This window comes from Perca flavescens, chromosome 4, assembly GCF_004354835.1.
Source record: "Perca flavescens isolate YP-PL-M2 chromosome 4, PFLA_1.0, whole genome shotgun sequence".
NCBI classification, from domain to species: domain Eukaryota; kingdom Metazoa; phylum Chordata; class Actinopteri; order Perciformes; family Percidae; genus Perca; species Perca flavescens.
This window is the reverse complement of record NC_041334.1, coordinates 85,503-113,188: the sequence shown is the minus strand read 5'-3', so window position 1 is coordinate 113,188 and position 27,686 is coordinate 85,503. Positions and strand designations below refer to the sequence as shown.

The following is a 27,686-nucleotide window of genomic DNA, read 5'->3' as shown; positions in this document are numbered from 1 at the left end:
AATAATCATCAGTGACGTCATTCCATTTCCTGTTTGTGCTGGCAGTGTTTGTGAGGAGAGAAAGAGAAAGCTGCTGATCAGCAGATCTGCTGCCTGTCTGTCGCTCTGCGGGTTTTATTTTCCTCCTCTCCTCTGTTTCCTCTTCCTCCACTCCAGCAGCGATGCCTCCGCCGCGCCTGGCCGGCCTCGGCGCTCTGTCTGCGGGCTGGCAGTAGATCGGCGGCTCGGTGCAGTCTCTGGCCGGCCGCGGCGCTCTGTCTGCGGGCTGGCAATAGATCGGCGGCTCGGTGCAGTTTCTCCATCATGGTGCAGAAGTCCCGGAACGGCGGGGTGTTCCCCGGAGCGCAGGCCGACCAGAAGAAGCTGAAGGTCGGCTTCGTGGGTCTAGAGGCCGGGGGGAGCGAGTCCACCAGGGATGGAGCCCTGCTCATAGCAGGTGTGTGTGTGTGTGTGTGTGTGTGTGTGTGTGTGTGTGTGTGTGTGTGTGTGTGTGTGTGTGTGTGTGTGTGTGTGTGTGTGTGTGTGTGTGTGTGCGTGCGTGCGTGCGTGCGTGTGTGTGTGATTATTGCTGCAGGATAAGAGGAAAATATGCAATAGGCTACATTGAATATCTTGATACCGATACAATTTGTGATAAATAACCAAATATTAAAGTGTTCTCACTTCTGCTGTTTTCAGTATTCTGATAAAATACAACACACTGCTTGTTGAGTTTGAAACAAATGAAAGGAAATAATTTCCAACTTTCTTTTGTAGAACAGTGTCTTTCTCAAAGTGTTTATTCGGCCAGTTGATATTGCCATGAAAATAAAAAAAAAACATATATTTTGCAGCCCTAACAGATTGGTCCACAGATTTGGACCAATGAGGTTAAAGGAGGAATTTTTTGTGGGTGTATGTCTCCACAGCGCTGTGGAGGAAGGTCTGGCTACACCACAGATGCATTCTGGGATAGGAGAAAAGACGACCTGGTTTGTTTACATTTCTTGGCCGGCACTAAGCTCCAAACGCAGCGACGGTGGCTCTGCTAAATAGTCTCAGGAAGGAACTTGTTTTGGTGGAACATTTGCACCCCTCAAAAGAAAAGTCCACATCCAATATTACATGAAGTTAACTGTTGACACAATCCAGTACCGTGAGCTATTTAAATGAGCTGATACATGGTTAAACCTCATTGGCTCTTACCAGTGTCTCTCTGTATGGACTTCGTCCACAGCAATCCCTCCAATCAGTACCAAAACCTCCCAGATAGAGAGGAGATGATCTAACATATTCTTTATAAAACCTTCCAGTTAGAGAGGAAATGATCTAACATATTCTTTATAAAACCTCCCAGTTATAGAGGAAATTATCTAACATATTCTTTATAAAACCTCCCAGTTAGAGAGGAAATGATCGACCATATTCTTTATAAAACCACCCAGTTAGAGAGGAAATGATCTAACATATTCTTTATAAAACCTCCCAGTTAGAGAGGAAATGACCTAACATATTCTTTATAAAACCTCCCAGTTAGAGAGGAAATGATCGACCATATTCTTTATAAAACCACCCAGTTAGAGAGGAAATGATCTAACATATTCTTTATAAAACCTCCCAGTTAGAGAGGAAATGATCGACCATATTCTTTATAAAACCTCCCAGTTAGAGAGGAAATGATCTAACATATTCTTTATAAAACCTCCCAGTTAGAGAGGAAATGACCTAACATATTCTTTATAAAACCGCCCAGTTAGAGAGGAAATGATCGACCATATTCTTTATAAAACCTCCCAGTTAGAGAGGAAATGATCTAACATATTCTTTATAAAACCTCCCAGTTAGAGAGGAAATGATTGACCATATTCTTTATAAAACCACCCAGTTAGAGAGGAAATTATCTAACATATTCTTTATAAAACCTCCCAGTTAGAGAGGAAATTACCTAACATATTCTTTATAAAACCTCCCAGTTAGAGAGGAAATGATCGACCATATTCTTTATAAAACCTCCCAGTTAGAGAGGAAATGATCAACCATATTCTTTATAAAACCACCCAGTTAGAGAGGAAATTATCTAACATATTCTTTATAAAACCTCCCAGTTAGAGAGGAAATTCCCTAAACACATTCTTAGTAAATCTTTACAATCATTCCCTGAAAGAACCGAGCAGTTCTGTCTTTTGTAACCATCCTCATCTTCTTCTAAACTTGATATTTTCAGCTTGTAGCTCGCTATCTACAAGGTTGATGTTGTTTCCTGAAGGGAACGGAGTTTGACACCTGTGTCCCTGTGTTTTAATAAGACCTGTATAATAATAATAACAATAATAACAATAACAATAATAACTGTCTGCAGGTGGGGAGGAAGGTCCTCGGCGGCAGCGCAGCAGTGTCTCCGGAGTAAAGAAACCTCCGAAGAGAAACGCCGTCTACAGACGACTGCAGAACTTCTTGTACAACGTCTTGGAGAGACCGCGAGGATGGGCCTTCATCTACCACGCCTATGTGTAAATAAAGCAATCTGTCTGTCTGGCTGTCTGTCTCTTTCTCTGGCTGTCTGTCTCTCTGTCTGTCTGTCTGTCTGCCTGCCTGTCTGTCAGTCTGCCTGTTACCAGATAAGAATATGATTATTTAAACCACAGATTAAATGTTTTGTTGTCATGCTAGCAGCTCTGTGGGTGCTAATGTGGATCTATTCACCACTTTGGTTCAGACTGAAGCATCTAAACTATTATGGGATGGATTGTGATGAAATGTGGTCGAGTAGGGCTGGGAACCACCAGTGATTTCCTAAATGAATTTGATTCACAAGGTCCCGATTCAATTCCATTTCTTTTTTCTTTCAAGATTATTGTTTTGGGCATTTCCGGCCTTTATTTTTACAGGACAGCTGAAGACATGAAAGGAGAGACAGTGGGGGGGGATGACATGCAGCATTAAGAGTCGATTAAAGAGATTCTCAGAGAGAACTAATGCTTGAAACAACTCTCAGATATCTTTATAATGCTCCAGCTTCATGTGTACATTAAGAATTGAGACCCAAACAGTTGGTTTAAAGGACTTTTTACTTCTCCATCCATGGTGAAAAGATAGCTATTAAAAGATCTATTTCTGGGTTTTCTTCATCCATATCAGATCACTCAGACTCAGTTTAAACTGGAGCATCTGTTATTATAACTGAGGCCTGGCGGAGAACTGTGTCTGATGTGGTTCTGTAATGTTTCAGATTCCTGTTGGTGTTCTCCTGTCTGGTTCTGTCTGTGTTCTCCACCATCAGAGAGTACGAGAAGAGTTCGGAGGACGCTCTCTACATTCTGGTAAAACTCAGATCAGAGAGTTGCACGCTGAACACATACCTAAATATAACGCTGGGATATTTTTAGGAACTTGTTTCAGTTTCGTTTTTAGACCTGATCACTTTCACAGTCAGCTTTTCATTTAAACTCACCACACACACACACACACACACACACACACACACACACACACACACACACACACACACACACACACACACGGTTCTGTTTTCTTTCAACATTATTTATTTATCAAGCGTATCAAAAAAATTTACCCACAAGATACAAAAAAAACCCAGCAAGGATGTGGTAAACCTATAACTAATGAGGAGTGGTACAAAAAAGAATAAAGCAAAAACCAAACAGAAACAAAGAGCCCCATCAGCCAAACAACAAACACTTTGTTCTGTCTGGAATGGGCAGATGAATGGATGATGTCATTTGGTTCCTAATTATTGTTAAACAGGAAGTGGTGACCATCGTGGTGTTCGGGGTGGAGTACATGGTGAGGATCTGGGCTGCAGGCTGCTGCTGCCGCTACAGAGGATGGAGAGGAAGACTCAAATTTGCCAGAAAACCTTTCTGTGTCATCGGTGAGTCTGATGACATGCGTTGGTTTATTTCAGGCTGGGCTACTGTAATTCCTTATGATCAGCTTGCTCTAATAAGTCCTTTATAACTCTCCAATATTATTAGACAACATCCCATTAACTATACATGTTATGCAGATGATACCCAGTTATATCTTTCATTTAAGGAAGATGAAACCAGTCAGTTAGTTAAACTTCAAACATGCATTAAGGACATAAAATCCAATTTCCTGATGTTAAACTCTAAGCTACTCTGGAAGGCATTACCCTGGCCTCCAGCACTACTGTCAGAAATCAGCTCATAACAGCACATTCCGCAGGAACAGTATGACAGAAAACTTTAGTTGTTTTGAAACTGTGACTTTTTCAGACTGAGGTATACCTTGAAACCGGTAACTGGCCCATGCCTAGCTCCCATGTTCTAATGTTGGTATGTCAGTGGGGGTTACATGAGTGTCTGATTCTTTAATTGTTTGTAAATCTTTTAATGTGAAAGCACTTTGTGCTTAATGTTTGAAAAGTGCTATAGAGGGTCAAATTATTAGAAAGAAACAAATGTTTCAAAAGGTTGAATGTGAGACATTCTAACCACCTGTCTGTCTGTCTGTCTGCCTGCCTGCCTGCCTGCCTGTCTGTTTATCTCCCTGTGTGCCTGTCTGTCTGCAGACATCATGGTGCTGATAGCGTCCATCTCAGTATTGGCTGCAGGGACTCAGGGAAACGTCTTCGCCACTTCAGCCATCAGGTCGCTCCGCTTCCTTCAGATTCTGAGGATGATCCGGATGGACCGGCGGGGAGGGACCTGGAAACTGCTGGGGTCAGTCGTCTACGCCCACAGCAAGGTAACCTGGGAAATACCTGTCTTTCTGTCCGTCTGTTCGTCTGTCTCTTACTAACGATCATTTTCATTCTTAATCAGTTTGCAGATTATTCTGCAGATTATTTTGAGTTCAAGGCCTGGCTCTTTCAACATGGTTTAACCCCAATCCAATGTGCAATAAGTACAAAAAACATATTAAATTAAATTTTATTTATTTGATCATGTTGGCGCACATACTGGCAGGGTGCAAGGCTGCTCTTAGCCAGGGAAGATACAGGTGGCCCATGACAAAGTCTTTAAAGCACTGGCAGACATCTTGGAGCAGGAGAGCTGGACAAAGCAACAGAATTACGTGAGACCAGGGCCATCCATCCAGTTCATCAGGGGGGGGGGGAGGGGGTGGTGGGGGGAAGCCTTCAGGCGGCACAGTCAGCGGGGATGAGGGTGGACCTACACTTTCCTGAGGCGTGATGTGTTCATTTGTTCTGAGGAGCCAAACATATCCTTGATTATCATAATTGAACTAACGGTCCTGTGGGAAGACGGATGCAAAGAGGCCTCAGAGAGGAAAGCCACCCAAGCAGCACTGTGGCTCAGTGGTTAGCACTTCTCCCTGACAACAAGTTGGCAGTGCAGGGTTTGATCCCCAGTCTGGACAGGGCCTTTCTATGTGGAGTTTGTGTGTTCTCCCTGTGTCAGCGTGGTTTTCCTTCGGTGGTCCGGTTTACTCCACCATAAAGACATGGCTGGGTAACTAGGATTACAGTTGAAAATTAGCCTTCTGGCTAACAGAAATTTTGATTAATGTGCATTGTCCTAATAAAATAAAATAAAATAAAATAAATAAATAAAATAAGTACCAGGAACTGGTCCAGCAATGCAGGGACAAAGGGTGGGGGCCTGGCTGCTAGGGTTTCCCGGTGCAGTCAGAAGTCATTCATAGCTCTGGAAGAAGCAGGAAGAGAGAGGAAAACAGCTTCTTGCAGGTTAGTAGAGGCAGCAGAAAGTGCCTCTTGTTGGCTCTGAAACAAGAGGGAGGAGTTAAGATGGAAGCCAGGAGAAGATGGGCAGTGACTGGCCACCATTGCTATCCTGCCAACCGGAGGATGTTGTGTTTTAGGGTTGAAACATCCAATGATAGTTGGACACCACCTGACGAGATCTTCTCCTGGACCAAAGCTACAGTCAGAAGAAAGTGACCGTAGATGATAGCATCTAGCTGTTTCTAATGTTGTAATTGTTAAATAGTAGACCGTAGTCTTGCTATCAACAAATGAATGACGTCCAATGTTTCCCAGAATTCTGCCAGTTCTGTCCATAAACATGAGCAGGAAGAATGACGTAGTAACTCTACCTCCGTCTGCCATCATACAACTGGTCGCAATAAACCTTTTCTTCCGGTTGACCTTTGTCAACATCACAACAACTTGGAAAAAAAAAATGTGTCTCCTTATCCGTCCAGAAACAGGTCTTGTTGACAGTGATACAGTAAAAAGATACAGCAATACAATTCAATTTTATTTATAGTATCAAATCATAACGAGTTATCTCAAGACACTTTACAGATAGAGTAGGTCTAGACCACACTCTATAATTTACAAAGACCCAACAATTCCCCCAGAGCTAAGTTAGTAACAAGCATTTCTGGGACATGAATGCACACAGATGGAAAGAGAGAGGAGTGAGGAGCTCGGTGTGTCAAAGGAAGTCCCACGGCAGTCTAAAACTATAACAGCATAACTTAGAGCTGGTCCAAGGCAAACCTGAACCAGTCTGCAGCTATGAAGAGAAGCATAGAAGAGAAGGTGTGCCGGTTCTGTAACGATACACCCTCCCCGCCGGTCTAGGCAAACACTGCAACTCCTCACTCTCTATCTATAAGCTTTATCAAAGAGGAGAGTTTTAAGTTTACTCTTAAATGTGGTGACGATGTCTGCCCCCTGGACCCAGACTGGGAGCTGGTTCCACAGGAGAGGAGCCTGATAGCAGAAGGCTCTGGCTCCCATTCTACTTTTAGAGACTCTAGGAACCACAAGTACCTCTGCATTCTGGGAGCGCAGTGCACTAGTGGGGCAATAAGGTACTAGGAGCTCTTCAAGATATGATGGTGCCTGACCATTAAGAGCTTTGTAGGTTAGGAGAAGGATTTTAAATTCAATCCTGGATTTTACAGGAAGCCAATGCAGAGCAGCTTACACAGAAGAAATATGATCTCTTTTCTTAGTTCTTGTCAGATCACGTGCTACAGCATTCTGGATCAGCTGGAGAGTCTTAAGGGACTTATTTGGGCAACCTGATAGTAAGGAATTACAGTACTCCAGCCTGGAAATAACAAATGCATGGACTAGTTTTTCACCATTGTTTTGAGACAGGATGTTCCTAATTTTGGCAATGTTACGAAGATGAAAAAAGGCTGTTCTTGAGGTTTGTTTTAAGTTAGTGTTAAAGGATATACTGTAAAATAACGCCATCTAGAGTAGCTCAATCGAGGTGTTTAGGGCCCAGCACAATAACCTTGGTTTTGTCTGAGGTTAACCTCAGGAAATTGTAGGTCATCCAGGATTTTATGTCCTTAATGCATGCTTGAAGTTTAACTAACTGACTGGTTTCGTCTTGCTTGATTGCTAGGTATAATTGGGTATCATCTGCATAAGGGTGAAAGTTAATGGAGTGTTTCCTAATAATATTGCCTAGAGGAAGCAGATATAAGGTAAATAGAATTGGTCCAAGCAGCGACTTTACTTTCTCTGTAGATCATCATCACCAGCGGCCAGATTATCTCTCTGTTTTATAACTGATTCAGAGTGGCATGCTGTACAGCAGCCTATCTGCTACACTTCAAACTAAATTATACAATCAACTCAAAGTTTGCACTAAGATCATTGGTCAACCTGTTGCACACTCCTTTCAAACAATCCACAAGAAAAGCGTGCTCAGACTCTCTATCAGCATCTCCTCTGACTCCATGCACGTTTTACACTGGATACCATATTCTGCCTTCCAACAAGCAATTAAGAGTCCCTTTGTTTAGACACAACAGGCTCAAGAACTCTTTTCTAGTCTATCCTGTTGCTAAACCAAAACCTGTGTGCTGCCGATTAAGATATGGATCCGAGGATATCATGAAACATGCTTTCATCTTTGTACTAAATTTATAATTGTTGTCTAACTGTGTATTTTTATTTGTATTTCTTCTTTTGAGCAAAGCTGCTTGGGAACGCAAAATGAATTTCAGTGTAAACTGACAATAAAGTTGTATCATATTGTCACTATTTTGAAGTTTGCAGTGTGTTTAAAGGTTTAAAGCTTGTGTTGTTGCTGTTGTTTTTGGAGCTGTGGCTTCCAACTATCTGTTTCTGGGTCAGAAACCACGGCAGCAGAGTGGGGAGGGACAGTTAGAACCTACGGAGCATTTGCAGAAACTTAACCAGAGTTTACCCCTGTTACTAAGGTTAATACCAGCAGGAATCCCCCTGTTACTAACAAAGTTATTAGCTCTGTTAACTAGAGGAGAACTCTGAATTTAGAAACTGGAGGGAAGGTGTTTACATGGAGGCTGAGAAACATTAACTAGAATATTATCTGTTTTTTAAACTGCATGTGAACACACTCAGTGTTTCACTGGGTCAGCTGTATTTAAACTGTGTCAGCCGTTTGTAATGGTGTGTCAGCATTCTTTGTTCGTTGGTATCATCTTCCTGACATCTGATGGTTTCCATTGATCCGGGAATGTATCGATTAGGATTATTGATAACCTTAACTTCTAACCTCTGTTCATGACTCTGTCTCACTGTATTATGATGTCTGTCTGTGTGTCTATCTGTCTGTCTTTCTCTGCAGGAGTTGATCACTGCGTGGTATATCGGCTTCCTTTGTCTCATTCTGGCCAGTTTCCTTGTTTATTTGGCAGAAAAAGAGGACAATGAACAGTTTGAGACGTATGCAGACGCCCTCTGGTGGGGACTGGTGAGAGAAAACAAACTAATACACCCTAACACACACACTAACACACACTAACGCACACTAAAACACAATAACACAGAGTAACACACAATAACACACAATAACACACTAATACACACTAACACACACTAATACACACTAACACAGGTGTCCAGACACAGGTAAACCTGGTGAAAGGTTGGGTTGGGGGATGTAATTGCCACTGAACGCTGTGTGTAACAGCCACACAGTAATGTGCGTAACAGCCAGACAGTAATGTGTGTAACAGCCAGACAGTAATGTGTGTAACAGCCAGACAGTAATGTGTGTAACAGCCACACGCTAATGTGTGCAACAGCCACACGGTAATGTGTGTAACAGCCAGACAGTAATGTGTATGCCTTCAAACTGATTTGATGCAGTTTGAAACAGACAATAAAATCCCTTTGGGAAGATAAAGTTTAGTGTCAGAGTGTAAGTCTCATATTTAGGTTGAAGGTAAAGTGAAGCGTAGTGTTTTTATTGGCCAGTTTAACAGCAGAGCAGGTGTGTTCTGTCTCAGTAACGGATCTCCAAATGGAGAGATCTATATAGCAATCTGATTGGTCTGTGTCTGTCTTTTTCAGATCACCTTAACAACCATCGGATACGGAGACAAGTTCCCAATCACCTGGAATGGACGACTGCTGGCTGCTACCTTCACTCTGATCGGAGTTTCTTTCTTCGCTCTGCCCGCTGTGAGTCACCTGATCTTTACCTGTCTGTCTGTCTGTCTGTCTGTCTGTCTGTCTCTCTAACCTGTCTGTCTTTCTAACTGGTCTCTCTGCCTGTCTGTCTCTCTAACCTGTCTGTCCCTCTGCCTATCTGTCTCTGTCTCTCTGACCTGTCTGTCCCTCTAACCCGTCTGTCTCTATCTAACCTGTTTCTCTAACCTGTCCGTCTCTCTGCCTGTCTGTCTGTCTAACCTGTCCTCTCTGCGTGTCTTTCTCTCTAACCTGTCTGTCTCTCAGGGGATCCTGGGTTCTGGTTTTGCCCTGAAGGTTCAGGAGCAGCACCGACAGAAACACTTTGAGAAGAGAAGAAACCCGGCGGCTGGACTCATCCAGGTGAACCAACACTGCCCTCTTCTTCTTCTTCTTCTTCTTTATAATCTTATAATAGTCATAATAATATCCTAACCCATGACGCATTGAAACAAACATATTCCTCTTTATGAAACATGAAATGGGAACACGGACAGGAAACCTATTCATTCAGTGTGACATACGGTGCATACTCACCGGTGGAGCGAATATCCGCTTTGCTTTAATTGTGTGAGTTTGATTTGCTGATCATATTGGCATCATTTGTGTTTATTCATGCCGGTGTAAACCTACAGGAACCAAAAAGGTTTCTTTCCATCATCAACATGTCCGAAATAACCACTCACTTATGGAAGTCCCAGATACGTCTAAAAATCAAAGTCATGTCTGGATGAATCACATTATCTGGCCATCCAACCAGCAGCAGAACTTGTTTTGACCGTTTCTTCAGTATTGCAGTAATCCAGTGATAGTTGTCTGTACATCCTTCAGGTTCTGCTGAGTCATCGTTCAGCCAAAATCACCCACACACAGATTAAAGATTAAAATGACTGAGCAGATCAGATGATGTTAAAAAGGAGAGAAATCCAGTCTAGACGAAGCCAAAGACTTAAACTTTAACATTTCCAGAGTAGGGCTTTTAGTTTGAAAATCCCCGGAGTCAAGGGGTTCCTTCCTGCTGTGTCAGCACCTGTTTCCATGGAAACAACCATCTCTGTCACTACAGGCAGCGTGGAGGGTTTACGCCACAAATCTGAGCCGAACTGATCTGAATTCTACCTGGGACTATTATGAGAGGACTGTCTCAGTCCCCATGTACAGGTGAGACTACACCTGTCCTACCTACAGACACAACCTTTACATTCTAGATTATGATATTATTATATCAGCACGGGTCATCATGAATCACTCTGTGTCAGCAGGTTGATTCCTCCTCTCAATCAGCTGGATTTACTGAGGAACCTCAAGAACAAATCAGGACTTTCATTCAGGTCTGAGAAGTTTACAAAGTTGCTACGACAACGACAGGATTCTTAAACAACTGAAAAATGTCCAACTAGAATCCATAAAATTCTTCTTAATTCAATAGTGAACAATAACAACCTGTCTGTCTGTCTGTCTTTCTGTCTCCAGGAAGGATGCCCAGCCTGAACAGTCCCCCAGGTCAGTGTCCACTCTCTGATACTAACTAAAGACAGACTGAATCGGTGGTCCTCCATGTATTAATAATCGTGCCATATTTGTCCGATCGGTTGTTGTTACACCTGATTGTTTAATGATCCAACAAGTCCTCCAAACCATACAAGGATACCGGTCGTTTATTCCTCTTTAGTCTAACTGCAACATATAAAATACTACGGCAGTAATATTTAAAAGAGCTACTGTTTATAATAGATCTTTTGACAGCAGCTATGTTCAAACTGCTGGATGGGTCAAACAAACACAGGACTTTCACCCAGGAGACCGGGGTTCATGTCCCGTTAGAAAAGAAAAGGAAACTGAGTTTCTTTTTTACTTTAGGGAACAAACGGAGCTACGTCATGTTCTGCATCACGTGGTAACCTTCAGGAAGTGAAGTAACATCTGATTTGAACCCAAACTGTTACTTTCATACCTTTTGTTTGAGGTGGTGGTAAAGCTTATTACACTCTGGTGCAGATCAAATGACTGAACTTTGCTCTGACCAAAAGTGACAAAAACGCTGGAAAAAGCTTGTGAAGCTTTAACACTTAAGATTACTTTAGACGCTTTAGTGAAGATAGTATATCTGTACTGATGTATGAATTATTTATTAATGATTAACGAATGATTTGTAAATCTTTAAGAAACATCTGGAAAGTTATTATAAAGTTAATGATTATAATTCCTCGTTAATGGTTAATGAATACTTTGTAAAGCATTTATAAACATTTAGATATTAGTCAACAAATAATCAATAATCATTTCTTTTTCATATGATTATTATAACATGTTACATAAATAACAACATGAACTAAAGAACCTTCTGTAAGATTAACTTTCACCAACCACAATCAATAATCTGGAATAAACAGAGTTATAATTATAATCTGTGTTGAAGTTACAGGATGTTAATCACCACACTGTGAACATAGTAATTCATAAGATAAATGACTAAAAGATCCATCAACATTAAATATTCAGAAAGCAGTTTTCTTTTAATAGATGGCTGTTGGTTATAAATGTTTAAATGTTCCATGGTCAATAAAGTTTTACAGTGAAAAGCCTCTTAAAGAAAACGTCACTTTAAAGATATCATTTATAATCAAAGGGAAGCCCCTCCCACCACCAAAACCCATTTGAAGCTGCTGTCAATCACAAACTGTTTTCTGGTCCAAATTTACTGATTTTATCTGTATGATCTTTTTAGATAAACCCCGGAAATAATCTATTCCTTTTGTACAGTCACACAGACCTGCAGTGGTAATATCTTCACTTTATCATCAGTCTCAACGAATGGAAACATCCTCTCAGTGAAAGTGTGTGTGAAGGTGTGTATGTGATTGTTAGTATCAGGCTCAGAAAGACAGCTTTCCTCTGTTCCAGTCCAGAGTCACTCTGATCCTCCGGAGCTTCTTCTTTACTGTAAGGTCAGTGATTGGACCTGGTGGTGACCATGCAGAGTATTTACCTTCATCGAACCCTAAGCAACCAAATCCAGACCCTATGTCTCCCTTCCTCTGGACAGAAGCTGCTCACACACCCAGAAACCAGGCTGTACTGTCTCCAACCTCGACATCCCTGCTGTGAGTCCCTGAGTTAAAGCCATCAGAGCCCAGGACAGCGCAGTATTTATCAATTCTCTCTGGATTATCAGGAAGCTGCTTATACTCTCCTCATCTCACACTGGTCATATCTTCAGACAGGATGAGTCTTGGATGTGCAGTGTCCAGAACCAGAGGAGAGTAGGAGACCATGTCCTTCATCTTGTTCCAGATGTTGAAGCTCAGGTTGCCCAGGTGTTTGGCCTCATCTATCAGAGCTCCTGAGAGCAGCTGTGGATCATCCAGCAGGGGGCCGCTGCTGGACTCTTTCCACTGTAGCCTTGTAGTTGTAGCTGCTATCTCTCTGCTTAGAGCCTCTATATTCTCCTTCATCCTCCCTCTGCTCCTCTTCCTCCTTCAGTGCAGCCATCTTGACCTCCTCTTCTTTCTCTTCTAGAAAGTGGCGAAGCTTCTTAAACTGCTCCCTAATCTGTCTCTCTGTGCGTCTGGCCTGGACCTTCATGTGTTTTGCTGTTTGATCAAACTTCACTTTAACTTGTTCAAAAACCTCTAACTTCTCCTTTAAGGACTCCAGAGTTTCCTGAAGTTTCTTCTTGTGTTGTCGTGCAGCTTCATCAATGGGTCTGAATCTGTGGTTGGAGTGTTTTTCTGAATCTCACACTGGCTGCTGATGGTCCAGACAGAAGAGTTTGAGTTTCTCAGAGTGCAGACTGCAGAGAGCCTCTGAAGCTCTCTGATCTCTCTCCAGTAAGGACTCACACAGGTTCTTCATGCCTGGTTTAACAGTGGTTCATCCTTTGAAGACCTCTTACAAACTGGACAGTCTCTGATTGGTCTATCTGTCCACCAGCTCTGCAGACAGTCTTTACAGAAGCTGTGCGTACATGACAAGATGACAGGATCTTTAAAGACGGCAGTGCAGATCGGACAGCAGAGATCTTTCTCTAATCTGAAAGCCATTTTGTCCCATGGGTGAAAGAGACAGAAAGTCTAGTCAGTCATGGCTCCCCTCCCTCCTTTACTAACTTCACAGTTTTTAGTCCAACTCAACTTCAATGTGTGGAGAGTCAGCAGGTTGAAGCAGCAGTGTTGTAGTTTTCTACGTTTCTCTCCTGTAGCTGAACTCACTCAGAGGAAGTTGTTAGTTTGGTCTGAAGGTGAATCTGATCCTCTGTTTTTCTGTCAGTGTCTCTCTTTAATTCAATCCAATTAAATTTTATTTATAGTATCAAATCATAACAAGAGTTATCTCAAGACACTTTACAGATAGAGTAGGTCTAGACCACATTCTATAATTTACAAAGACCCAACAATTCACTCAAGACCAAGCATTTAGTGCAACAGTGGCAAGGAAAAACTTTCTTTTAAGCAGAAACCTCGGACCAGCACGGCATTGCAGGACACCACCTGTCTATACTTTGTATATCACATTGCACTTTTCTGCTCTTTTTGCACTTCTGGTTGGACGCAAACTGCATTTTGTTGTCTTTGTACTTGTACTCTGCCCAATGACAATAATGTTGAATCTAATCTAATATCCAGGCCGTAGCAGGGCACATCAGGGCGTAGCAGTTTATATCAGGGCGTAGCAGTGCATATCGGGGCTTAGCAGGCCATATCAGGCTGTAACAGTGCATATCTGGGCAGATCAGGCCATAGCAGGGCACATAAGGGCGTAGCAGTTTATATCAGGGCGTAGCAGTGAATATCAGGGTGATTCAGGGCGTAGCAGTGCATATCAGGGCGAAACAGGGCATAGCAGGATGTAGCAAAGCATAGCAGGGTGTAGCAAAGCATAGCAGGGCATTGCAGGGCGTTGAAGGGCATAGCAGGGTGTAGGAAAGCAAAGCAGGGCGTAGCAGGGCATAGCAGGGCATAGCACGGCATAGCAGGGCAAATCAGGGTGTATTAGGGCATAGCAGGGCGTAGCACGGCATAGCAGGGTGTTGCAGGCCACTGCAGGGCGTTGCAGTGCACTGCAGGGCATAGCAGGTCGTTGAAGGGTGTTGCAGGGCCTTGCAGGGTGTTGCAGGGCCTTGCAGGGCGTGTTGCAGGGCATAACATGGTGCAGAGCAGGACCACGTCGACAGCAACCATGATTTAAGTGCCACCCTAGTCCCGGTAAAACTGCGAGGCGAGAAAACATAAGGACTCCGGGGAATAAGCTCCCCAGAGCTAAGTTAGTAACAAGCAGTTCTTGGAAATTGATGCACAGATGGAAAGAGAGAGGAGAGAGGAGCTTAGTGTGTCAAAGGAAGTCCCCCGGCAGTCTAAAAACTATAACCGCATAATTAAGAACTGGTCCAAGGCAAACCTGAGCCAGCCCTATAAGGGTTGGTAGATGAATCTGACGACTATGAGGAGGAGCAGAGGATGAAGAACAAATTGATTCCTGGTTTGTCTCAGGTGAGTCAGGTGAGGGGTGGAGCTCTGTCACGCCTCTTCTGCCAAATATTGTTGCTTCACCTGTAACACAGGGGTGTGTCTCATTCCTGAGTGGTGATGCTGGATATGTAGACTGATGCAAATGATAGACTCTAAGAAATATCTGTGTATTAACAGTTGTATGGCTGTATACTTTGTCCATAGAACATGATTCATGGTTATATTTTTGTTTTTTACATTTCAAACATTATTTATGCTCTGCCACAGAGGTTGGTTTTGGGGGATTAAAGAATTAAGGGGCAAAGTCCAGGTAATGAGCTGCCAGAACTTTTTCTATTTCTATATCTTTTTTTCAAAATAAATTTGAATGTAGTGGAGGAGTAAAGATAAAAGATATCAGACAGACAGCTCAACAACTCCCTGTTCCCTGAAACTTACGTTCACATGGAGTCTTTGTTCTTCAGTTTGTGGATTCAGCAGCTGGTTGAAGTGGTAGTGTCCCAGTATTCCCAGTACTCCCTCCTGGAGATGTCTTCTCTCAGTAGAAGTGGTAGTGTCCCAGTATTCCCACTACTCCCTCCTGTAGATGTCTTCTCTCAGTAGAAGTGGTAGTGTCCCAGTATTCCCAGTACTCCCTCCTGGAGATGTCTTCTCTCAATAGAAGTGGTAGTGTCCCAGTATTCCCACTACTCCCTCCTGTATATCTCCTCTCTCAGTAGAAGTGGTAGTGTCCCAGTACTCCCAGTACTCCCTCCTGTAGCTCTCCTCTCTCAGTGGAAGTGGTCGTGTCCCAGTATTCCCAGTATTCCCAGTATTCCCAGTATTCCCAGTACTCCCTCCTGTAGATGTCCTCTCTCAGTGGAAGTGTTGGTCCGAAGGTGAGTCTTATTGTGTGTGTGGTGTCTTAGTAAGGCAGAAATGCAACCTGTTTCTTTGTTCGTCTCAGGTCAGATGAGTCATGTGTTCATCATTCTAGTTTGTCAGGTTGAGTTTCATTCCACACTGATTAATCATTTATTTTGTCCCCATCAGAAACTGTAAACCACCCATATCCTCGGAGGGTTTGGAGGGGTTGGGGGGGGGGGGTGGGTTGGGGGACATACCACCCATTTCCTCGGAGGGTTTTTTGGGTGGGGAGGACATACCACCCATATCATATGGTATTGATTGTAAAGTTGTCTAGTTGTAGTGAATGTACAGTTAAACATTGAGGTGATCATTAGGGCCTGAGCACGAAAGTGCAAGGCCCCAGCGGTGCCTTGCACTGAAAGTGCGAAGGAACCTATTGTTTTTCGTCAGATTATTATTTTTCCGAGTCCTTTGTCGCATTTTTGAGGGCGTTAACATACACGAAAACTCACAAAAATTTGCACACCTGTCACAACTGTTGAAAATTGCAAAGTTCTGTAGTGCTTGGCCTCGGGTGTTGCCAGGGGGCTCCATAGCGCCCCCTAACGTGCGCCTTAATTCCGAAAAAAGTAAGAAGTTAATATACCAACTTTTGAGGAAACATAGGTCTCATCTTGAACTCCATGGAGCTATTTTTAGAAAAAATTACAAAATTCAAAAATTTCCAAAATCTTGGTTTTCGTGCAAAAATCTTCATTATACGAACACTTGTTTGAGGACTTCAGGATGCACGAAAACTCTCAAAATGTTGCAGCCATGTGCAGAACATTTAGGTCTGGGAGTGGTATGGTTGCTCTATAGCGCCCCCTAATTGGTTTTAGCCCTTGGGCACATTTTTAACGGCCTCAATATATACGAAAACTCACAAAAATTGGCGCCAACATAAACACCTGGGACTTTGTGAGACTGTACAGTGATTTGGGCCATACCTGTAAGCGGGCTCCATAGCACCCCCTAAGGCGTGGAAGGTCTTAACTTGGACATAGTTGCTCTGATCTTCACCAGATTTAATAACCATATTGCTCTAATCATTGCAGACATATTTCCCATTTACCTTCATTAGCTCCGCCCAACCAGAAGGTGGCCATTTTTAATTATGAATTTTTCAGGAGTTTTACATTCTTTCGAACTCGTCCTAGGCTGTGATTTCAATCTTCTTGAATCTTAGCAGGTACTATCTATTGACCCTCATGACGAAAAGTTATCCAGAGAATTTTGATAGTTGAAAAAATGCGCAAGTTATAGCAACTTCCTTTCTAAAGAGGAAGTTGCGTTATCTTGGCAACAACTATTCCGATTGCCCCGACACTTGACAAAGTTGTTCCTCATGGCTGGTTCAGCATCTGTGCCAAAGTTGGTGGCAATCGGCCATTAGATGGCGCTGTTTAAATTTTTTTTTAATTAATCAGCAAAATATTGACATATGGGAAGCCTACTTTGTCTAACTACTCCTGGGAAGTGAGTCCGATCGGCACGAAAACTTGCATGTAGACTTGGAGGACCCTCGTGACAAAAAGTTATCAAAGGAATTTTGATAGCTAAAACAATGTGCAATTTATGGAGGACCAACTTCCTGTAGGTGGTTGTGGAAACATAGCATACGGTTATTCCAATGGGCACAAAACTTAAGAAAGTTGTTCCTCATGTGCCAATGAGGCTGTTTGCCAAATATGTCGTCAATTGGCCTTTAGATGGCGCTGTTTTAATTTTTTTAATTAATTAGCTAATTTGCTTTGAGCGAAACCTACTTTTTTTAACTCCTCCTAGAGCGTGAGTCCCATCTGCACAAAAATATACACGTAGACTCGGTGGACCCTCCTGACAAAAACTTATCAAAAGAATTTGGATAGCTAACACAATGCACAAGTTACAGAGGACCAACTTCCTATAGGGGCTGTCGAAACAGGAAGTTGCGTATCTTACCAAGATTTATTCTGATTGCCACCAAACATGACACAGATGTTCCGCGTAGGGGCTTGAGCATCCATGCCAAATGTAGAGTAAATTGGCCATTAGATGGCGCTGTTAGAATTTATTTTATTAATTAGCCACATAACGATATATGTATGGGAAACATACTTTGTCTAACTCCTCCATGTGCCGTGAGTCCAATCTGCACGAAAACTTGGATATGGACTCGGTGGAACCTCGTGACTAAAATTATCAAAATAATTTTGATAGCTAAAACAATGCGCAAGTTATGGAGGAACAACTTCCTGTAGGTGGCTGTTGAAACAGGAACGGTTGTATCTTGGCAAAAGTTATTCCGATTTACATGAAACTTAGAATGTGTTGTCTACATGTGATGTTGCGTTTGCCAGTACGCCCCGATGCAAGAAGCGAGGGCCCGTCATCGCTGCTTGCAGCTTTAATTAACTTTTGCTTCCCGATCGTTCTCTTAAATGGTTAAAGGGTAGCTACCGTTTTTTTTCACGTTTATTGGACAAAAAGCAAGGTTGAAAAAAACGGTAGTTACCCTTTGTGTTTCCACGTTGCATATTAATGCATATTAATTGAAAGAAAATCAAGCTTCCCTTTAAACGTTAATTGTCTTAAACTGGGTTTTTGAAAGATTAGGTAACAACAGTTTTTTAAATAAATGTGTGTGTCTGTTGTCCCTGCAGTCAGAAGGTCAGTCTGAAGGAGAGGGTCTTCTCGTCTCCCCGGAGTTCAGGAACCAAAGGGAAAGGTTCCCCTCAGCACGGTGGGCCTTATGTTTCTAAATGTTGCAGTTGTTGAACAGTTCACAGGGAACTATCAGATTATTGTCATTTGCAGCAGTGGAAGAAGTATTTAGATCCTTTACTTCAGTAAAAGTACTAATACCACACTCTATAAATACTTTGTTGCAGTAAAAGTCCTGCAGTGAAAATGTTTCTTCAGTTAAAGTGTGTAAGTATCATCAGGAGATTAGTTAACGTATTAAACCATTGTAGTGTGTGTAAAGGATCCAACCAGCTGTGTGGTCTCATCATCTCAGCTGGACTTGTAGCCGTTATATTGTCGGCTAGTTTACTTTAAAATCAAACATCAGATTTATAAACTACATGTGTTCTGTGTACAGGAATCTTAATGTGTAAAGTAACTAGTAACTAAAGCTGTAACAGATGAATGTAGTGGAGTAACTAAAGTAACTAGTAACTAAAGCTGTCAAATGAATGTAGTGGAGTAAGTAAAGTAACTAGTAACTCAAGCTGTCAAATGAATGTAGTGGAGTAAAAAGTCCAATATTTCTCTCTTAAATGTAGCGGAGTAGAAGTAGAAAGTGGCATGAAAAGAAAAGACTCAAGTAAAGTACAATAACCCTCAACATTTGGATTGAAGTACAGTACTGGAGTAAATGAACGTAGTTAACATTCGACCACTTATCATGTGTTTCCTGTGGTGTTGAGGTTTAGTTTTAGTTTAGTTTATTTGAGGTGGAGGCTTGATCCTCCCAACATGTTCTCTGTTGAGAACGTAAAGTCAGTAACATTTGTGGGCCTATTGGACAGAACGAACAGTACAGCATGTTGTTTAGTTTGGTTTGTATAGACTTGATCTTGTTTACTGGATGTACTGTATAGTCCTGGGATAAAGACTTACATGTCCTTCTCCTTCCCTTCCACTATCTCTGATATTTATTCTGCATGGGACCCCATCGCTGCATCCTTGGCTTAGCACCGCCATGGAAAGCTGTGATTGGGTTAAAGAAAGAAAGTAGCTTGCTAGCTCAAAGTATGTTGTTGTTCCCCGTAGGGAAGGGGTTTTGAAAACAGAAACACAGAGAGCAGACAGGCTTTATCCTGGAAATTTGCTTCCATTGACCAAGACTACAGGACAACAAACCATAATCTGGTGTGTCCCATTCTTGACTTCCTTCTTTGCTTCCCTACTTTCTGTCTCCAGGGACTCCCACAGTTGGATCCGGTGGTACTCCTGGTGTTGGTCCTGGAGGTCCTGGAGTCCTGGGGAATGTCCAGGCCTTGCGACGGTCCCCCAGCTTGGAGCCCAGTCTGGAGGACAGTCCCAGCAAGGTTCCAAAGAGCTGGAGCTTCGGAGAACGTAGCAGAACCCGACAGGCCTTCAGGATCCGAGGAGCTGCCTCCCGCCAAAACTCTGAAGGTGAGAGGGGGAGTCCAACCAATCAGAACAATCTGCAAAACTGCACAACAATCAAAACTGCTCCAGGACCCTAACGGTAGCTTTAGAGCCTGGAGGATTCATCATTAACAAACTGAGATTGATCTGATGAATAGATGGATCCCGTTATAATACCGTGCCCCAAAGAGCGAGCTCGCTGACTGGATTCAGCCCTTAGATGATGTAGTGATGATGAGTAGAGTATGGTCTTCCTCTGATGAAGGTTTGTCTCCTCTCTCCTCCTGCAGTGCTGATAGAGATGCAGGACGAAGAGTTCAGACAGAAGAGCTCCCCAGGTCAGCGCACACACACACACACGCACGCACACAAGCAGGCACACACGCACACAAGCAGGCACACAATTCAATTCAATTTTATTTATAGTATCAATTCATAACAAGAGTTATCTCAAGACACTTTACAGATAGAGTAGGTCTAGACCACTCTATAATTTACAAAGACCCAACAATTCCAGTAATTCCCAAAGAGCAAGCAGTGCGACAGTGGCGAGGAAAAACTCCCTCTCAGGAAGAAACCCGGGACAGACCCAGGCTCTTGGTAGGAGGTGTCTGACCATGCCGGTTGGGGGGAGGGGGGGGGGGGTGGTGAACAGTGGCAATAATAGTCACAATAAAGGTAATGGTTCAGTGACTAAATAGTAGTTGTAGTAGCAAGCACACAAGCAAACAAGCATGCACACGCACACACAAGCAGGCACACAAGCACACAGGCACGCACACATGCACATGCACATTGTTTTATTTGACATAGTCCTCGTGTGGAGCATATTGCTGAATTAAGTTGTGTTCAATCATATTAACACAAACTGGGACATAATGTTTCAACACTATGGACTTCAATTCAGCTTTATTTATAGTGTCAAATCATTACAGATTATTATTTCAGGACACTTTACAGTAGGAGTAAGTCCCACCGTCCCGGGTAATGCAGCCATAATCAGGACATAATAAGGTAATGTGTTTCATCCAGGTACAGCTCAATGTTTCACACACATTGCAATGTTGTTGTTTCAGACGCCAGCCTGCCAGGAGAAGACATGGCCGATGACAACAAGAGCTGCCACTGCGAGTTTGTCCCACAGGATCTGACCCCGGGGTTAAAGGTCACCATCAGGGCTATCTGGTACCAACCGTCTTTTCTTCTTCATTCACAACATCATTTATTTTATCAGTTTATCTGCTTGTCATTCATCGCTTTACTCATTGTTTATTTGCCGTTATTATTCACTGAACTCATTCTGCTTTTTATTCATGTTATTTTTGTTTTTGTTTTTTTCTTTTATTTGTGCTCACCACAGGGTCAAAGGTTACCATCAGCTGTTGGGTAAGACCAGTCAGTCTGACCTCCAGTTAGCTTCATAGTTTCTGTTGTTTCTGTTTTCTATTGTCTGTTGTTATTATTATTATTATTATTATTATTATTATTATTATTATTATTATTATTATGGTACATTGAAAAGTACCATAGTGTCGAAAAAAGTCATAGAATAGAAGGCCTTTTATTGTCACTATACACATGTACAACCAGATTAAAAGCAACTCCTTTTCCAGTGCCAATATAACATGTTGTTATAAAAGAAATATAACAACATGGAATAAAAGAAGTAGTACAGTGCACAGTACACTATATACATATTAAAAAAATAATGGTTTCACCGTATATGGTTTCATATACAGTGTGATATGCAGTGTGGAGTAATGAGTACACAGGGTATACACAGTATACAGATATTGCACATTAATGAAATTGCACAGTATTATATATTATCAAAAATATTAAATATTGCACAGTAGGTGGATAGTAGAAATTCCGGGGGTTGGGGGTAAGACTGTGAAGTCAGTGCATGCGTGAGTTCAAAGTGGTTATGGCTTTCGGAAAGAAACTATTCTAGTCCTAGCAGGTCAAACAGATCAGAGCCAGGGAGGGAGCTGTCCTCGGTGATGGTTTCTGCTCTGCTCAGGCAGCGGGAGGTGTAAAAGTCCATCAGGGAAGGGAGAGGGCAACCAATGATCTTCTGTGCTGCTACTCTACTCTTACTACTCTCTGGAGCCTCTCCCTGTCTGCCACGGTGCAGCTGCCGTACCATACTGTCATACAGTACGTCAACAGGCTCTGGATGGACGTGCGGTAGAAGGTCAGCAGCAGGTTGGAGTCCAGGTTGTGCTTCCTGAGGACCCTCAGGAAGTGTAGCCGCTGTTGAGCCTTCTTGATGAGTGCTGTGATGTTGTCTGTCCCGGAGATGTCAGCGGAGATAAGGACGCCAAGAAACCAGAAGGTGTGGACGCACCTGGAAATGGAAGAAAGGTGCAATGGTATCATAGTGCAAGATAGTGCAAATTCTATATCTCTTCAAGTACAACAGGCAACACAAAATCCTTACTTAACTACACATACACACTAGTCTTGAAGAAAAGTGTAAGTTAAAGTTGAAAACTGTCAAAAAGACAGCTTGGTGTATTGACCATACAGGCAAGCTAGCAAAATGGGCAAATGGCTAATATAGCCAGTAAGGGAGTCAAACAGTGTCAATCAGTCCAGTCCAAGGTAGTCCAGGGTAGTTTACGTGTATGTATAAAGGCTCCCAGATGAAGGCATGGTACAAAGGGCAGTGTGCAGAGCAGACTTAAACACTTAAGTCAATCACACTCCTCCCCTTCTGTGTAGCATTGAAGAGCTTAATGGCCCTAGGGACAAAGGAACTACGCAGCCTGTCTGTTTTGCAAGACAGACAGGAGCCTACTACTGAACATTCTCTTCTGCTTGTAGAAAGTGGTGTACAGGGGGTGGCAGTCATTGACCATTATAGAGAGCAGTCTGTTCAGGGTCCTCTTATCTGCAACTGATGTCAGTGACTCCAGTTCCATGCCCACCACAGAGCCAGGTTTTCATACCAGCCTGTCCAGTCATCCAGCATCTCTATTCCTAGTGCTGCCTCCCCAACATACCACAGCATAGAAAAGGACACTGGCCAGAGACCAGAGACAATATATAATAGGAGGTGGCTCAGCACACAGCCCTGTGGGGAGCCGTTGCTCAGCGTGCAAGGGGAGGAGAGGTGGGGGCTGAGTCTCAACAACTGGGGCCGGTGGGTGAGAAAGTCCTTCATCCAGGCACATGTGAGAGGGGGGAGGCTGAGAGTGACCAGTTTAGTTTGGTGATGAGAATGTCCGGAATGATTGTATTGAAAGCTGAGATGTAATCCACAAAGAGCATCCAGACGTAGCTCTGCTGCTGCTCCAGGTGGCTCAGTGCAGAGTGGAGAGCTACGGCGATGGCATCCTCTGTGGATCTGTTCACGCTATATGCAAACTGATATGGGTCGAAGTCTGGTGTCAGTGTTTATCTATAATTGTCCCATTATTACACCAGTTATCATGTACGTACATACAGAGCCCCCCTCCTCTTCTATAAAATTCATCAAAAGTCATAGTATAGTATGTGGAAATGTCATAAAAAGTCATAGTATAGTATGTCGAAAAAAGTCATAAAAAGTCATATTATAGTACGTGGAAAATTCATAAAAAGTCATAGTATAGCATGTCAAAAAAAGTCATAGAAAGTCAAAGTATAATAATGTAGAAAAAAAGTCATACTATAGTATGTGGTAAAAAGTCATAGTATAGTATCTGGAATAAAGTCATAAAAGTCATAGTATAGTATGTGGTAAAAAGTCATAGTATAGTATCTGGAATAAAGTCTTAAAAGTCATAGTATAGTATGTTGAAAAGTCATAAAAAGTCATAGTATAGAATGTCAAAAAAGTCATAAAAACTCATAGTATAGTATGTCAAAAAAGTCATAAAAAGTCTTAGTACAGAATGTTGAAAAAAGTCATAGTATAAAATGTCAAAAAATTCATAAAAAGTCTGAAATGTCAAAAAGTCATAGTATAGTATGTTGAAAAAAGTCATAAAAAATTTAAGTATAGTATGTTGATAAAGGTCCTAAAAAAAGTCATAGAAAGTATGTCAAAAAAAGTCAGAAATGTCATAATATAGTATGTCCAAAAAGTCATAAAAGTCATAGTATAGTATGTGGGAATAAAGGTCATAGAAGTCACAGTATAGTATGTTGAAAAAAATCATAAAAAATTTAAGTATAGTATGTTGATAAAGGTCCTAAAAAAAGTCATAGAAAGTATGTCAAAAAAAGTCAGAAATGTCATAATATAGTATGTCCAAAAAGTCATAAAAGTCATAGTATAGTATGTGGGAATAAAGGTCATAGAAGTCACAGTATAGTATGTGTCAAAAAAGTCAAAAACTCTGTAAAGTATGTCGAAAAGTCATAGTATAGTATGTCAAAAAAAGTCATCAAAAGTCTGTAAAGTATGTTGAAAAAGTCAAAAATGTCGACTGCAGGTCTGAATGTCTTTGACATGCACTAGAGGTCGACATTGACAGCTGACTTCCTGTTTCCTCTCTCTCTCTCTCTCTCAGTATAATGCGATTCATGGTGTCTAAGAGGAAGTTTAAGGAGAGTCTTCGTCCCTATGATGTAATGGACGTGATTGAACAGTATTCAGCCGGACACCTGGACATGCTTGCCCGCATCAAGAACCTCCAGTCCAGGTAAAACCTCGGTCCGCCGCCATGTTTATTTCATCCTGAATGTTCTCTTTGTTGGCGGGACACTCCGGCTTTGGTCCCAATGAAAACACTCGTTTAAAAAAAGCAATTTACTGAAAAAAGTATTATGCTAGTAAGCTGCTAATTTCAGAGTTTGACTTTTGCTGTCTCCTGATCGGAAGGGTGGATCAGATAGTTGGCAGAGGGACACCAATCGCAGACAAGGACCGTCCCAAAACAGCCAACGAGGAGCTTCCTGAGGACCCAAGCATGATGGGACGGTTGGGGAAGGTGGAGAAGCAGGTAACCAACGGTCAATGCTCTCTGACTCTGAACCTGCTGGTTTCTTTTGATGCATCTTTAGTTTGAAATCTGAACCCAATGTTGTGTCCCTCAGGTCCTCTCCATGGAGAGAAAGTTGGACTTTCTGGTAAACATCTACATCCAGCGAATGGGAATCCCTCAGGCTGAGACCGACGCCTACTTTGGACCCAAGGAGCCGGAGCCGGCCCCGCCCTACCAGAGTCCAGTGGACCAACTGCAGAAGAGCCAGTCCATCTCCAAGATCCCCCAGTCAGTGTCTACACACCAACATGTTGTCTATGTGTTCACTTGTTGTCCCTTTGTTTTTGTAATGTAATGTAATTTTATCCAGACAATTAAACATTTACCTTAGTCGTGATCCAATCTGCATGGAGTGCTGCTCGGTGTGTAGAAAGTGTCCCTGTGATGCTCTTCAGTTTAAAACGGTTGAAGGACTCTGAAGAACAAGAGAGGGTAAAGTTTAAATAGCCTGTAATAACTTCTTGTATACAAAGTTATTGAAACATGGATAAGTCAAATGAGTAGTGTAAACAGGTAACACAGGTAAGGTCACATGACAGACCAAATCACATCAAATATCTATTACAATATAAGGGCTAAATAGCAATAAACAAGTAAAAAAAAATACTCACCTAAAGGATTATTAGGAACACCTGTTACATTTCTCGTTAATGCAATTATCTAATCAACCAATCACATGGCATCTCCTTCAATACATTAGGGGTGTGGTCCAAGTCTAGACTATCTCCTGAACTCCAAACTGAACGTCAGAATGGGAAAGAAAGGTGATCTACGCTATTTTGAGTGTGGCATGGTTGTTGGTGCCAGACGGGCTGGTCTGAGTATTTCACAATCTGCTCAATTACTGGGATTCTCACCCACAACCATTTCTAGGGTTTACAAAGAATGGTCTGAAAAAGGAAAAACATCCAGGATGCTGCAGTCCTGGGGGGCCAAAATGCCTTGTTGATGCTAGAGGTCAGAAGAGAATAGGCCGACTGATTCCAGCTGATAGAAGATCAACTTTCACTTAAATAACCACTCGTTACAACCGAGGTCTGCAGCAAAGCATTTGTGAAGCCACAACATGAACAACCTTGATGTGGATGGGCTACACCAGCAGAAGACCCCACCGGGTATCACTCATCTCCACTAAAAATAGGAAAATGAGGCTACAATTTGCACAAGCTCACCAAAATTGGACAGTTGAAGACTGAAATGTTGTCTGGTCTGATGAGTCTCGATTTCTGTTGAGACATTCAGATGGTAGAGTCAGAATTTGGTGTTAACAGAATTAGAACATGGATCAGTCATGCCTTGTTACCACTGTACAGGCTGGTGCTGGTGGTGTAATGGTGTGGGGGATGCTATCCTATCAATATGGTCCAACATTTCTAAAGAATGCTTGCAACCAGCACCTTGTTGAATCAATGACACAAAGAATTAAGGCAGTTCTGAAGGCGAAAGGGGGTCAAACACGGTATTAATATGGTGTTCCTAATAATCCTTTAGGTGAGTGTATATACAAAACATCTTTAAACCTCTTAATCTTTACCTAATGAATGGATAGGCTGCTTTGTCTAAAGGTTAAGAGGTTAAGTTGTTCCTATGTTCTTATCTTTATGATTTTAAAGAGTAAGCACAAACACATGAATGCATTTTTTTGTTCAGGGTGTTGCCTGGCGACCACATTGAGAAGAGTCGTTTTGGGACAAAGATGGTCCGCTCCAGCAGCTCCACCGGACACAAGAACTACAGCGCTCCCACCTGCCCGCCCTCAACCTCCTGGCAACCCATCAGCTCCCAGCTACAACAGCAGGCCCCGCCCCAGCATAGCCATGGCAACACTCCAAGTCCAGTGGGGGACGGGTCACTGGTTCGACTCCCGCCTCCTCCGGCCGGAGAGAGACATGGCGGGAACCGATCGAGCCGGCACAGTGCTGGAGAGAGAGGGGCGGCGGAGCCTCCAGAGAGGGGGGGAGGAGGAGGTGGGGGGGAGGGGAAGCTGGACAGCAACGTCTCCATCTCCATCCCATCTGTCGACCACGAGGAGCTGGTGCGCTCCTTCAGCGGCTTCTCCCTCTCCCAGTCCCGAGAGAACCTGGACTTCCTCAACAATGGCTTCTACTCCGCCAACCGGGGAGGTGGCGCCGCCCGTTGCGCTACTGTCCGGCCGTACATTGCAGAGGGCGAGTCGGACTCCGATTCGGAGCTCTGCGCTCCCTCGCCGCACTCCGACCAGGCCTGGACCGGAACCAAGTAGAGCCGAACCAGCATAGCAATTCAAACGACGAATATGGATTTAAACTAAGAAACTGAGACTTTAAACACCAGCTGGAGTTACAGAATCAAGCATCATGGGCACTGTAGTCTCACAGACATATCTCCACATCCCTGTAGTATGGTCTGGCCGCACCGCTCATCTATTCTGGGATAGGGCTTACACATTCTGGCTTGTTGGTATTTCTTTAACACAGTGGTTCCTAACCTTTCTGGTCTGAGGTTCCCCAGCAGTCCTGTCAGAAAAACTCACATACCCCTTCATTCATTCACAATGTTTGTTTCAAATGTTTAACACTATTTGTTATATAAAAGTGGATATTGTTAGCCTGGGAAAACCCTGATGAACTTCTGGCAAATTTGAGATTTGCTCTGCAACTCCCTCTGGCCAAGAGCCCATTCAAGCCCATTTCCAATTTTTCCAAATCGAGGCACCAATCACAACCGTTGAGGCGGGCTTTACACGATGACGATAGCGCAGCGACGTTGAAGCGCCATCTCCTTCATTGATCTGATTGGTTTTTGGTCTTTCCAATTGCACCTGGGGTCAACCAGGCTAGGATATTGTTCATTTTTTTGTACAGCTGAATTGTCAATATTACGTTTGGTATGGTGAGTATC

General features: G+C 42.8%; 1 protein-coding gene across 7 annotated transcripts; it reads left to right on the top strand.

Moving 5' to 3' along the window:
* The first annotated feature begins 32 nt into the window (after positions 1-32).
* Positions 33-27,436, top strand: kcnq2b (potassium voltage-gated channel, KQT-like subfamily, member 2b). Of its 7 annotated transcripts, XM_028576486.1 has the most exons (19): positions 33-436; positions 2,339-2,489; positions 3,209-3,299; positions 3,745-3,871; positions 4,535-4,710; positions 8,529-8,654; positions 9,257-9,367; positions 9,641-9,736; positions 10,440-10,534; positions 10,636-10,704; positions 10,847-10,876; positions 18,375-18,454; positions 19,639-19,854; positions 20,121-20,168; positions 20,907-21,015; positions 24,333-24,464; positions 24,644-24,764; positions 24,859-25,034; positions 26,457-27,436. In XM_028576486.1, the coding sequence occupies exons 1-19, from the start codon at positions 304-306 to the stop codon at positions 27,046-27,048; spliced, it is 2,679 nt and encodes an 892-aa protein (XP_028432287.1). In that variant the 5' UTR covers positions 33-303; the 3' UTR covers positions 27,049-27,436. The 7 variants fall into 7 exon arrangements, 3 of the variants coding, with proteins under 3 accessions (XP_028432287.1, XP_028432285.1, XP_028432286.1); XR_003692434.1 differs by lacking the exons at positions 24,644-24,764; positions 24,859-25,034; positions 26,457-27,436 and adding exons at positions 21,191-21,216; positions 22,003-22,168 and having other exon boundaries at positions 10,633-10,704; positions 24,333-24,418; XR_003692435.1 differs by lacking the exons at positions 24,644-24,764; positions 24,859-25,034; positions 26,457-27,436 and adding exons at positions 21,191-21,216; positions 22,003-22,197 and having other exon boundaries at positions 24,333-24,409.
* Positions 27,437-27,686: the final 250 nt, after the last annotated feature.